The sequence below is a fragment of the Panthera tigris genome, chromosome E3 (genome assembly GCF_018350195.1).
Source record: "Panthera tigris isolate Pti1 chromosome E3, P.tigris_Pti1_mat1.1, whole genome shotgun sequence".
Taxonomy (NCBI): Eukaryota; Metazoa; Chordata; class Mammalia; order Carnivora; family Felidae; genus Panthera; species Panthera tigris.
In genome coordinates, this window is record NC_056675.1 from 11,014,052 (window position 1) to 11,028,337 (window position 14,286).

General features: G+C 46.8%; 1 protein-coding gene across 1 annotated transcript in view; it reads right to left on the reverse strand.

Annotated features, from left to right (window-relative positions):
* The window catches only part of LOC102959053 (general transcription factor II-I repeat domain-containing protein 2B), a 48,345-nt gene that overhangs the window by 12,223 nt on the left and 21,836 nt on the right, over positions 1-14,286 (reverse strand). Inside the window, 7 exon segments of the mRNA XM_042971514.1 lie at positions 1,725-1,787; positions 4,624-4,680; positions 7,826-7,903; positions 10,819-10,862; positions 11,197-11,251; positions 12,990-13,018; positions 13,181-13,364. Coding sequence (XP_042827448.1) covers positions 1,725-1,787; positions 4,624-4,680; positions 7,826-7,903; positions 10,819-10,862; positions 11,197-11,251; positions 12,990-13,018; positions 13,181-13,364 — 510 coding nt within the window.

Sequence of the window (14,286 nt, forward strand, 5' to 3'; positions counted from 1 at the left end):
TTTCTCTAGAAATGTCCCCCAAGGCGAGGGAAATCTTGCTTTTAAGCAAAAGTAAACCGTTGGGGCGACATCAAAACAAAAAGCTTCTACACAGCGAAGGAAACCATCGACAAATCTAAAACGCAAACTACTGAATGGGAGAAGATATTTGCAAATGACAGATCCAATAAAGCGTGAATTATGCAAAATATATAAGGAACTGATACAACTCTACACCCAAAAACCAAATAATCCAATTAAAAAATGGGCGGAAGACGTGGACAGACGCTTCTCCAAAGAAGACATCCGGATGGCCAACAGACACATGAAAATGCTCAGTGTCACTCAGCAACAGGGAAATGCAAATCAAAACCACAACGAGATGCTACGTCACACCTGTCAGAATGGCTAAAGTCAACAACACGAGCAACAGCGGGTGTTGGCGAGGATGCGGAGAAAGGGGAACCCTCTTGCCCTGTTGGTGGGAATGCAAACTGGTGCGGCCGCTCTGGAGAACAGTGTGGAGGGTCCTTAAAAAATGAAAAATAGATCTACCCTACGATCCAGTAATCATACTAGTGGGTATTTACCCCCAAAACATAAAAACACGAATTCAAAGGGATACGTGCACCCCGATGTTTATCGCAGCATTATTTATAATAGCCAAATTATGGAAGCAGCCCGTGTCTATCCACAGAGGAAGGGATGTATATACATATCCAATGGAACATTATTCAGCCATAAAGAAAAGAACGAAATCTTGGGGCACCTGGACGGTTCAGTCGGTTGAGCGTTTGACTTCGGCTCAGGTCATGATCTCGTGGTTCGGGAGTTCGAGCCCCACATCGGGCTCACTGTCGTCAACCCGTCAGCACAGGGCCTGCTTCAGATCCTCTGTCCCCCTCTCTCTGCCCCTCCACCACGTGTACTCTCCCCAAAATTAAAAAATTAAAAAAAAAAAAAAAAACCTTGCCATTTGCCACAACATGGATGGATGTGGAAAGTATAATGCTAAGCAAATAAGTCAATCAGAGAAAGACAAAACCATATGATCTCACGCATATGTGGAATATAAGAAACAAAACAAACAAGCAAAGGAAAAAAAGCGAGAGAGAGAGAGAGAGAGAGGCTCAAACCCACGAACTGTGAGATCATGACCTGAGCCGAAACCAAGAGTCAGACGCTCAACCGACTGAGCCGCCCAGGCGCCCCTTGGATGTGGTTTTGAAACAGACATCTGAACAAAACCCAAACAGATTACACGTCAGTGTGTAAGTCTTTTAATGAAAATTATCTTACGTGGTGGATCTTAAAAATAAATCTGTTTAAAACCACACTTCGAACTTGACTTCTGTGAGATACTTGCCGTTGAACGGAGTTTACTGCTTCTAGGCCCGATCAGTTGTTATCTATAAACTCTTCATCCATCTAGCGGAAGTGGGGGTGTGTTTTCTAAGGGAAATGCAGCCCTCCCTGCCCATCCCCTTCCCTCTTCCCCTCCCTGCCCATCCCCCTTCCTTCTTCCCTCACTGGGGAGGGCGGACAGTCTGGTGCTGATGTGCATGGCGTAAAACACACACACACACACACACACACACACACACACGCACGCACACACACCTCCAACCCCCCACATACACACCCCACCCCCACATATACCACCCCCCCCCCCAATAACCCCTTTAGGAATGGATGAACGCCACACTCAGCCACGTGTCACTCTGACAAGGCTTTAGGCAACTGACCTTCAATTTTCACCTCGGCTTCGGGGTCCTCACACGCTTCTGATGGGACAAGCAGAGTGGAATCTTGAAAAAAAAAAGATTTCTAAAATGACATCTGTTATTATGTAATCTCGCCTTCCAAGAGGAGCTTATCCTGGCATTTTAGACATGTGTCATACTTAATACACGTAGAGGTATAAACGTGAAGGTAATTTTTGTAAACAATTTTGTTTATTTTTATTTTGTTAGTAATCTCTACATCCACCGTGGGGCTCGAACTCACAACCCCAAGATCAAGGGCCGCCCGCTCTTCCAACTGAGCCAGCTGGGCGCCCCTAAACCTAAAAGCATTTTCAAAGTTTATTTATTTATTTCAAGAGAGAGAGAGTGAGCACGAGTGGGGGCAGGGAAGAGAGAGAGAGGGAGAGACAGAATCCCAAGCAGGCTCCCTGCTGCCAGTGCAGAGCTTGATGCAGGGCTTGAACTCACGAACCATGAGGTCATGACCTGAGCCAAAATCAAGACTCGGATGCTTAACTGACTGAGCCACCCAGGCATCCCTGAAGGTAATTTTAACTTTACTTTTATTTGACTAAAAGATTAAAAAAATTTTTTTAATTAAAATTAAAAAAAATTTTTTTTAATGTTTTTTTTTTTTTTTTGAGACAGAGACAGAGCATGAGCGGGGGAGGGGCCAAGAGAGAGACAGAGAGAGAGAGACAGAATCTGAAGCAGGCTCCAGGCTCCGAGCTGTCAGAACACAGCCCGACGTGGGGCTCGAACTCACGAACCGTGAGATCATGACCTGAGCCCAAGTCGGACGCTCAACGGACTGAGCCACTCAGGCACCCCTGTAATTTTAACTTTCAAAGGGATCACAGGGTAAGAAAGGACAACCTTATAAGGGTTAAGGGGAGAGAAGAAACTCTCAGATCTTATAACACAACACCCGGTTACCCACGTCAGGGGACACAGAATGTCCATCTAATGGAATTCCTGTGGTCATAGCGTTTCCTTGTTGTCAGGAATCACAGGGATCAAAGAAAGCATTCTTGTCTCTCTCTCAAAAATAAATAAACACTAAAAAAAAAAAAAATACCTTCCATTAATTGTTCACGAAGGGAGAAAGACGCAAAACAAATCAGCTGTTTGGATATTGGACTATGGTAATGGAACACGTAATGCTTGGGGGGAAACGGGTGAAGACACCAGACCTCTCTGACTCTTCTTGCAGCTTTTTCTGAATCTTTAGTTAAAAAGGTAAAAAAAAAAAAACCCAAATCAAACGAATTCAGGTGTATCATAAATGGGTTTCCTGCTGTACTGTAATAATAAAAAACTTCTTGGGGGAGTGGGTTGGTTCAGGCAGTAGAGTGTGCAACTTTTGATCTTGGGGTTGTGGGTTCGAATCCCATGCTGGGTGGGGAGATTACTAAAAAAAAAAAATACTTAAAAAAAAAATCTCTTCAGAAACAAAGTATTTCAAAGGCCAACATCCAGTGACATCTCTCTGATTCTCACTCCATACTAGTTCTACCTGGATTCCCATGTAGGCCTTCCTCTATCTTTTTTTACAAAAAATTTTTTTTAATGTTTATTCGTGTTTTTTTGAGAGACAGAGAGAGACACACACACAGAATCCGAAGCAGGCTCCGGGCTCTGAGCTGTCAGCACAGAGCCCGACGCAGGGCTCGAACTCACGAACCGTGAGATCATGACCTGGGCTGAAGTCGGACGCTCAACCGACTGAGCCACCAGGCGCCCCTCAGAGAAGCTATTAAAAATGACACAGGGGCGCCTGGATGGCTCAGTCCGTAAGGTGTCCGACTCTTGATTTCAGCTCAGGTCACAATGTTGCGGTTCATGGATTCCAGCCCCGTGCCTGCTTGGGATTCTCCCTCCCCCTTTCTGTATGACCCTCATCAAAAATAAATAAATAGGGGCGCCTGGGTGGCTCAGTTGGTTAAGCATCTGCCATGATCTCACAGTTTGTGGGTTCGAGCCCCACGTCGGGCTCTGTGCTGACAGCTCTGAGCCCGGAGCCTGCTTCAGATTCTGTTTCCCCCACTCTCTGCCCGTCCCCTGCTTGTTCTCTGTCTCTCAAAGATAAATAAATGTTAAAAATAAAATAAAATAAAATAAAATAAAATAAAATAAAATAAACAAAAACAAAAGACCACACAAGGATGCCTGGGTGGCTCAGTCGGTTAAGTGTGCAACTTTGACTCAGGTCATGTTCTCACAGTTAGTGAGTTCAAGCCCCACATCAGGCTCTGTGCTGACAGTGGAGAGCCTGCTTCAGATTCTCTGTCTCCCTCTCCCTCTGCACCCTCCCTGCTTGTGCTTTCTCAAAAATAGATAAATAAACATTAGAAAAACAACAACGCTGGGGTGCCTGGGTGGCTCAGTCCATTGAGCGTCCGACTTCGGCTCAGGTCACGATCTCGCGGTCCGTGAGTCCGAGCCCCGTGTCGGGCTCTGTGCTGACAGTTCAGAGCCTGCAGCCTGCTTCGTATTCTGTGTCTCCCTCTCTCTCTGCTCTCCCCTGCTCATGCTCTGTCTCTCAAAAAATAAATAAACATTAACAAAAAAAGAATTCTGGTATACCCATTCAAGAAGAGAAAAGAATAAAGCAACAAATGACACAGATGTGAAGTTTTCTCACCACGCGACCTCTAATCCAGGTGCTTTACGTAGAATCTCTTACAGGTCGGAGAAGGAAGAGACTCACAGATTCCCAGAGCCACATTCTAGGGCTAAGACTCATCTGGTTTTCTAAGAAGGCATGCCAGGAAGCTGCCTTAGTTTCAAACATGCGTCATGGGCGTTTCAAAGACTGTGTTCTTTGCAAAATACTGTAGACTAAAACAAAACCAAAAAAAAAAGAAAAAAGAAAAAAGCATAAAATGGCTTTTCCAACCTTCCATGGATAATTCCATGTCTATTACGTCGCTGCTCCCAGAAGGATGATGGCTGTCTGAAAGGGAAGCAAATGATACAGATATTTAAAAAGGGCAAAATGCAAAATGTAAACAAGAATCCATTTATGTTTGTTATTTAAAAGAATTTTTTTAAGTTTATTTATTTATTTTGAGAGACACAGAGACAGCAAGAGTAACGGGCAGAGAGAAGGAGAGAGGATCCCAAGCAGGCTCTGCACTGTCAGCACAGAGCCTGACACGAGGCTGGAACTCACGAACTGTGAGATCGTGACCTGAGCCGAAACCAAGAGCTGAACGCTTAACCTACTGAGCCACCCAGGTTCCCCTAAACAAGAATCCATTTAAAACCGTCCAAACAGTTCAAGACACACGCAGGAATGCACATGAAAAATACTTCAACTCCTTGAAATAAAATTCACACAAATGATCCTTTCTCTATGTCTTTTGTTGTCTTACCTGCACTCTGGAGAAGTTTCACACCTACAGAAGCAGGGATGGTACAATAATTCCACGTGCCCTTCCCTGGTGCCAATAGTCACCAACTCCATATCCTGTTTTTCTGTGCCCCCTTTTTTCACTATGGGATCTTCAGAGCCTTTTTTCTTTTTTTAAAAATATTTATGGTTTTGAGAGAGAGACAGAGCATGAGCGGGAGAGGGGCAGGGAGATGAGGGAGGCACATAATCTGAAGCAGGCTCCAGGGTCTGAGCCCCGTGTGGGGCTCGAATTCGCGCACCATGAGATCGTGACCTGAGCCGAAGTCAGACGCTTAACTGACTGAGCCAACTAGGCACCCCTAAAGATTTTATTTGTAAGTAATCTCTACACCCAATGTGAGGCTTGAACTCACAAGCCCGTGATCAAGAGTCACATGCTCCACTGGCTGAGCCAGCCAGCACCCCGTTTTCCATTTTAAATAGCATAATTTGCATTTTTGTCGTTCAGTTAAAACAGTTCTTATTCTGGATAGGATATCCTCATCTGATATATAACTTGCAAACATTTCCTCTAATTCCATTGGTGGCCTTTTTACTTTTTTGATAGAGTTCTTTGAAGTACAAGTTTTTAATTTTGATGAAGTTTAATTTATTTTTTTCCTTTGGCTGCTCTAGCTAAGAAATCATTATCTAATCCAAGGTCACAACCATCTGCGTCCAGGAGTTCTAAGTGCATGAGAATTTTTAACTCTTACATTTAGGTCTCTGATCCATTTTGAGTTAGTTTTTGTATATGGTGTGAGGTAGAGGTCCGAATGGATCTTTCTGTATGTAGAAAGCTGGTTATTCTAGTACCATTTTTTTGAAAAGACTATTCTTTCCCCAATGAATTGTTTTGGCACCCTTGTTGAAAATCAAGTAGCTATAAAGATAGGGGTTTATTTCTGCACTCTCAAATCTATTCCACTGAATATCCACTGTCTAACCTTATGCCAGGACCACAGTCGATAACTGTAGCTTTTGCAGTAGGTTTTGAAATCAGGAAATGTGGGTCTTCTGACTCTGTTCTTTTTCAAGATTGTTTTGGCTATTCCGGGTTCCTTGAATTTCCATAACAATCTTAAGGAAGTCTTCCAGTCCGTGAACACAGAATATCTTTCCGTTTATTTAGATCTCCTTTAATTTTTTAAACAACGTTTTATAGTTTTCAGTGTACAAGTCTTGCAATTCTTTGGTTAAATTTTTTCTTAAGTATTAAAATTCTTTTAATGTGTATTTATTTTTGAGAGACAGCATGCAAGTGGGGGAGGGGCAGAGAGAGAGGGAGACAGAGAATCTGAAGCAGGCTCCAAGCTCCGAGCTGTCAGCACAGAGCCCGACACGGGGCTCGAACCCACAAACTATGAGATCATGACTTGAGCCAAAGTTGGCTGCTTAACTGACTGAGCCACCCAGGCGCCCCTTAAGTATTTTATGTAAAAACAATATTTTTTAATGTTTATTTATTTTTGAGAAAGAGAGAGACAGAGTGTGAGTGGGGGAGGGGCAGAGACAGAAGGAGACACAGAATCGGAAGCAGGCTGTCAGCACAGAGCCCGACGTGGGGCTCGAACCCACAAGCAGTGAGATTGTGACCTGAGCCGAAGTTGGACACTCAACCGACTGAGCCACCCAGGTGCCGCGACAATGGACACTTTTTCACTGGTCTTCAGAGTTTTTGAAAAAAGCAGTTTGTTTATTTTGAGAGAGAGAGAGAGAGAGAGAGAGAGAGAGAAAGAAAAAGAGAGAATCCCAAGCAGGCTCTACTCTGTCAGCGCAGAGCCCAACGTGGGGCTCGAACTCACGCACCGTTGAGATCATGACCTGAGCCAAAACCAGGAGGGGGTGGCTCAACTGACCGAGCCACCCAGGTATTCTGAAAAAAGTGTCTACGTTACAGAGCTCTGTAATGCTGCAGGAAAACTTCAAAATTAAGATTTTGTAGGAAGCGCTTCAAACCTGGTCTCGGTCGAGGATTTAGAACCATCCCGCACAACACCACGTCGTCAAACTGGTACCACGTCGGGGACCGGCAGGGATCCGGTCTCTGGGGACAGGGCCAAGCCAGGCGAGTGCATAGACCGCCCACCAGCTAATCAGTGTCTGCTGTTCCGCCGTTTAAATTGTATGACATCAATGAGGCAAATATTATTAAGAACGGGGTACCTGAATGTCTTGATCTTTCGATATTTTCTTAGTAACTTAGGGGACAGACAGGACAGCAAAGGATTAGGGGGACATACTTTAGAACATGCAAAATAAGAATACTTAACAGACAAGCTCAAGTAAAACGCACCAGGATACCTCTGTCTTCACGTCTGCCTCGAAGCATGCGGATTTAGGCTGAACACGGATCTATTTCCTAACCGTAAAATGCTTTACTTTAAATGGCAGTATGCTACATCCCAGTAAACGTATTGCTTCGGCCTGTTTTCCAGATGGGGGCTAATTAAAATTTCTCATCTCGGGGGTGCCTACGTGGCTCAGCCGGTTGAGCGTCCGACTCTTCGATTTCGGCTCAGGTCGCAATCTCGTGGTTTGCGAGTTCAAGCCCCGCGTCCGGCTCTGCGCGGACAGTGTGGAGTCGGCTTGGGATTCTCTATCTCCCTCTCTCTCAAAACAAATTAATTTTTAAAAATACGACACAAAAACTTCCTGTCACAAACAACATTTGGGGAAGGAAATGAAAACGAAATGGGATTACCTTGCATATTAGACGGATAGTAATTAGGATCTTCTGACTCCTTCTTGACTGACACAGCCGTCGCTCTCGGTGCCGAGCCTTTGGAAGCAATGAAAATCATAAAATCGCGTGTTAGGGCACAGAGAACTAGGACCGGCTGGGACAGTTCCAGGCTCTGCCTTGATGAACAGGGCAACGTGATCGCCAGCAAAACAACGTGGGGCTCACACACTGAACAGTCGGCTTTCCCGTATAACAATACAAGTAACAGAACCAAAACACTATAAAATCAATATAAAAGGAAAGAAGGAAGGAAGGAGAGAAGGATGTAGAAAGGAACAGAAGGAGGGAGGGAGGGAAAGAAGGGAAGAAGAAGGTCTGGTTCCCAGTTTGGGAACATTTTCCTTTTCAAGGAGGCTTCGTACATACGTGCGTTTATGCAAAATACGGTAAAATATTCTTCTCCAATGCGATATGCATTTGCACATGTCACCTTTTTAAGGTTTTTTTCCTTAATTTTTTTGACATTTACTCATTTTTGAGAGAGACAGAGAGTGAGCGGGGAGGGGCAGAGAGGGGGAGACACAGAATCTGAAACAGGCTCCAGGCTCTGAGCTGTCAGCACAGAGCCCGACGCGGGGCTCGAACTCACGAACCGCGAGATCATGACCTGAGCCGAAGTCAGACACTTAAGCGACTGAGTCACCCAGGCGCCCCCCTTTTTTGTAAAGTTTGTATTTAAATTCCAGTTAATTAACACACAGTGTAATATCAGTTTCCGGGGTACAATACGGTGATTCAAGCCTTCCATACATCACTCGGTGGCTACGTGTAATCTTACCTACGACAATGACATGAATTTCAAAATTTCAAAACCTGGGGGAACTACGTTAGTGAAACCAAAACCCGTCATCAGGGAAAGGTGTGGTAGCATGCAAAATTAGCCACAGGTTTCTCCCACCCGGTGTGCATGCCTGTCTGCAATGTCTCTCTTGCTCTTTTCTAGAAGTGGAGGCTACTTCTCCATCCTGTAAAGCTGGGCCTCGTCTCATGGCTCACTTTGGCCAATGGGACGTTGGCCAACAGGACGCGAGCCGAGGCCTGAAGAGTGCAGGTGCGTCCGAGATGCTGCTTCGGAACTGAGTGGCCGTGTGAACGCGCCCGGGCTCCCAGGGGACGTGAGACCAAGCGGACAGAGGCCAGGCTCTCCCAGCGGCCTCGGACCCAGGAGCGAGGTCACCTGGGAGCAGACAGCTACCCGGCCAATGTGTGGAATTGCCAGAAAGACTAATCATTGTTTGGGGGTGCTTGGGTGGCTCAGTCAGTTAAGCATCCATCTGACTTCGGCTCAGGTCATGATCTCACGGTTCGTGGGTTCGAGCCCCGCGTCGGGCTCTGTGCTGACAGCTTAGAGCCTAGAGCCTGCTTCGGATTCTGTGTCTCCCTCTCTCTGCCTCTCCCCCACTCGTGCTCTGTCTCTCTCTCTGTCAAAAATAAATAAACATAATAAAAGAAAAATAAAAGACTAATCATTGTTTGAAGCCACTTTGTTTTGGGGAGAAAGAGAGAGAAAGAGAGAAATTTGAAACTCAAAACCATTTTGACACTTGTTCTGTGTAGCAAGGGGTGCAGAAATATCACAAGAAATGAGGCTCTCAGGGGCCGTCCGGCAGCGAGTTGAATGGCATCATGAAATCCAAGGTAGAGAGTCATGTTAGTAGGGAGCACATTTTTGTCTAAACTGAACCACATCTCCAAAAGGAAGCATCAACCAAAGAGGCCTCGTGGCGCCTGGCTGGCTCAGTCGGACGAGTGTGCAGCTCTTGATCTCGGGGTTGTGAGTTCAAGCCCCGGGTTCAGTTTAGAGCTTAAAGACAAAAAGAGACCTATTTTTTTTTTTTAAGTTTATTTATTTTGAGAGAGAGAGAGACAGAGAGAGAGAGAACCAGCAGGGGAGGGGCAGGGAGAGAGAGAATCCCAAGGGGGCTCCGTGCTGTCAGCACACAGCCTGACGGGGGGGCTGCATCTCATGAACCGTGAAATCATGAGCTGAGCTGAAATCAAGAGTTGGACGCCTAACCGACTGCACAGCTCTTCTTTTTTTTTTTTTAAAGTTAGCTCGACGCCCAACATGGGGCTCGAACACACAACCCTGAGATCAAGAGTCACACACTCCTCCGGCTGAGCCAGCCAGGTGCCCCAGCTTGTGTTCATTTTTATTAACTTGAATTTTGAGTTTTGGTTTTATGTACTTTCTAACCTTTGCCCCTTTAATGCTTTCAAAGATTTTCCCATCCCTCAAGCATTTGCATCTAAAACATTTTTTTGACCTTTTAACATTTCCCCTCTAATCAATGCCATTTTTCTTTCTTTGAGGAGTGGGGGAAGGCAGGGATAAGGCCCCTATTGAGGTTATTTAGTGCCCTAGTCACCACCACCCCTTTCACTGGTCAATTCTTTGGTTTTTTTTTTTAACATTTATTTTTATTTGAGAGAGAGAAAGAGAGAGAGTGATCAGGGGGAGGGACAGAGACAGAAGCTCAAGCAGACTCCACGTTCAGCACAGAACCTGATGCGGGGCTCGATCCCACAACCGTGAGATCATGACCTGAGCCAAAATCAAGAGCCGGCCACTCAACCGACCGCACCACCCAGGCGCCCCAGGATTTTCTATATAGATGACCATGTCATCTGTGAACAAAGGCAGTTATATTTCATCATTCCCAATCTGTGTGCCCTATATTTCCTTTTCTTGTCTTATTGCATTAGCAAGGACTTTCAGTACAACACTGGAAGGAAGTTCAAGAGGGGACATCCTTCCTCGTTCTTGACCTCAGTGGGAAAGGTTCTAGCTTCTCACTCGGCTTTTTGTAGATTTTTAAAACCAAATTGAGGAAGCGCCCTGCCCCCCATTCTTAGTTTACTGCAAGTCCATGTTTTAGAAGTAAAACAAAAGAAAGGGGTCAAATGATAATCTGCCAAATACTCGATTCTATAAGCATCTGTGTACATACCTGAATCTTCCATGGGTTCAGTTTTCACACTGATGGGGCCACAGCTGCAAGGAGAAGGGAACCCTTGTCAAGACAAGCCGGCCGGGGTGAGATGTGACCACGGGGATCCGGACGCACTGTACTCAAACCCCCCAATCTCCAGATCTCCACGCCGTCCTACCTCCCCTGCCCGCCATCCAGCTCAATGCAAAACTAACTCGTTCATGTAACATTAACGTTCTTAATAATCTGTTATAACATTAAAGGAGTCCATTGAACATAGTCTTAAAACCTCAAACATCCTTTTGAATAAAGAATATATAACAAAACAAGGGAAACTTTCCATGGTCTAAAAACTAACACTCTGGGGTTAGATGTGGATTTTTTTATTTCCCTTACCTTTCACTTGGTGACGTCACCGATCTCTTAGCATCCGTGACCACCAAAGACCCACCTGTGCAGGAGTAAAAAGACACACACTAGCCCCTTTCTGCACCTTGAAAATGACACCATTCGAAGGCATGTAACGTGAAAGTAAATACAGAGAGAACAGAACTCCAGCTCCAGGCCTTTACAGAATAGTAGTGGGGAGAGACCAATTCAAAGCGGCCCCCGTGTCCTCGCGCCGTGTGTGTGGGCAGAGTGGGGGCTGAGGAGTAGACAGGGGCCGCAGCGACCTCCAGCAAGTCACTAAACCTTCCTGGGCCTCAGTTTCCTCATCTGAAAATGGTGGTTGGGTGAGGATCAATTAAAACGTGCAAAGAACACAGAACCATTCCGGGTATGCCGGAAGCAATGAATTAGCGGGTGTGGCTATTACTGTTCTATGATGAAAATACAAGCCAACTGGGGCAACGGTCGCCCAGTCACCCGCCGCCCCTCCCTCTCAGGTCTCCCCTTCAACATAAGCTAGGGAATTCTGGGAACGTTCCATTGCTCTGGAAACGGACTGGGCTCTGTGAGCAGCCCAAGCCCTGTGCGCTCCCGCGTGCGCCTCGTGAACTCTGCCCACCCCTCTCTGGACATCCTGTCTCTGTACCTAGGTAGTCTCAGCACAGCACCCTCTTAGACAGACCTGGTCTCTCCAGGACAGGTACGGCCCACAGTTTCCAGCTATGTTCCAGATTAATAATCTGGGAAAATAAGAAGTGGGCAGAGGTGGATCTCTAAACGCTTCTGGAAAAATTGCTATTCTTTTGGTCCATTCGTCGTCGTAAACTGAGGAGATTACGAAGGGCCCCGGGTTCTCAAACTCGGCCTCAAACACCCATCCACGTTGCTTTCTGCCTGGGCACGTGGATGGGCCTCCCGGCAGAACCAACGTGTTGAGACCCTGCTCGGCTTGAGAGCCACCTGGTGGCTCCACAAAGCCCCTTTGATCATACAACTCTAAACCCTCCCCAGGACTCCCGGGGATTTCCGCCGGGCATCCTGGGGAGACCTCGGGTCACCCCTGGTTCTCTGTTGGACAGACTTGCTCCTTCTAGACGGTGAGTCTCAGAAGCACGAGAAATGGCCATACCTCCTCCATCCACTCCCGAACCCAACGATGCCCGGCCTGTGGCTGGGGGTCAAAGGACTATCAAGTGACCCAGCATCCTCATGACCCTGGACTCGAGGACAAGATAGGCCTACTGTCCTCTGTGGGCAGTAGGAGCTTGCCGGCTTGAGACCTAGGAGCTTGGCCGTGGGAGCTTGCCGGCTTCAGACCTGGGAGCAGAATCCCTTCAGCTCTTGTCGGGGTGTGTCCTTCCCTGAGCTGAGCACCCCACAAGAGGCACGCCCCCCCCCCACCCCGGGGTGCCAGAAGTTACTTCCTCCATGGTGAGCAGGCAAGGGACACACAAGCTTTAGAATGTACCAGACTTGCATTTCAAGTAAGAAAAGCAGGGCTGGAGGGGTGCCTGGGTGGCTCAGTCGGTTAAGCATCTGACTTTAGCTCAGGTCAGGAACTCATAGCTCGTGGGTTCGAGCCCCGCATCGGGCTCTGTGCGGACAGCTCAGAGCCTGGAGCTTGCTTTGGATTCTGTGTCTCCCCCTCTCTCTCTGCCCCTCCCCCGCTTGCACTCTGTCTCTCTCAGTCTCTCAAAAATAAAGGAAACATTAAAACAAAAAAAAATTTTTTTTTAAAGAAAAGCAGGACTGGCTTAGTAGCCAAGGGCAGTCACCGATTATGAGAAGCTGTCACTTACCGAGCTGATTCGCTGGACCTACGAAAGGTCTGCAAGAAAACCGACACTATTACCCGACGTGAAAGACAGATTAAACATTTGAATAACCAACTTCTAAGTGTAAGAGGACATAATTAACAAACGAATTGAAATTAAGCTGTCAGTTTATCCTCAAATGAACTAGGCTTTATGAGGGGGATAGAGCCTGCCACCTGTTGATGATGAATGAAATCCCCGCTTTGTTCTCCAAAATCCATTTCAGGGTGGTGAGACCATAGTTCTCGGGGTGCTGAAAGGCCACTCCTTCTGGAAGCCCCTGCACAACCACGGCCGCTGGGTCCCTCAGAATCTTCTCGTACGGAACAGGCACCATCGCTGTGGTCCCCAAGGCTTTGCCTAGAAGAGGGGAGATGTCTTTAGATGGTACGAACATAAACCCTACCTGTCAGCTGCATTCAGTGCAGTAAAGAAACACAGGTGCTGGGGCGCCTGGGTAGCTCAGTCGGTTGAACGTCTGACTTTTGGTTTCGGCTCAGGTCATGATTGGCAGTTCGTGAGATCGAGCCCCGCGTCGGGCTCTGTGTTGACAGCTCGGAGCCTGCTGGAGGGTCCCTCTCCCTTTCTCTCTGCCCCTCCCCCCACCTCTCTGTCTCAAAATAAATAAATACACTTTAAAACAAACAAAAAAGAAAGAAACACAGGTGGCAATGCCCGGCTTTGAAGCCACAGTAACAGCTGAAGCATCCTAGTCCTCTATAACCCGTTAATAGAATTCCCAAAGGGCCACAGGAAAAGCTTATGAGACGTTTTACTTTACATCTTCACATAAGAAAGAGGAAATAACAGGTCTTCTCCATTCGGTTGTAGGTGGCACACCCAGGGCAGCAGAGGGTGCCCCACGGTTACTCAGTGCCCAAAGAGGATGAGAGCCCCCACCCGAAGGTCCACAAGGACCCTAGGTGGCTCTGCACAACTCAGGCCAACTTGCCTGTGGAGAAGTTATGGAGTCAACGTGGCCTCGGGTCACCATCTTGGGGCCGGGTCAGTCGTGCTGCGCTGGCTGGCCAGCCCCCAGGTGCAGGAGCCCCATTTCTCTCAGAAGCGTAGCCTGAGACTCTGAGATCCCCTAGGCTCGAGGTCCCCCACAGTCAAATGCTCACAGGGACCTGCAGGTCCCATAAACGTGTGACGCTCTCTAAAAATGACAGGACTCTGAGAGGCTAAGGCAGGCGCTTGTGTCACAACTAAGCCCAACGCCTGTATGGTTACTGAGTTACCCAGCTTTTCTTTTTTAAGATTTTATTTTATTTTTTAACGT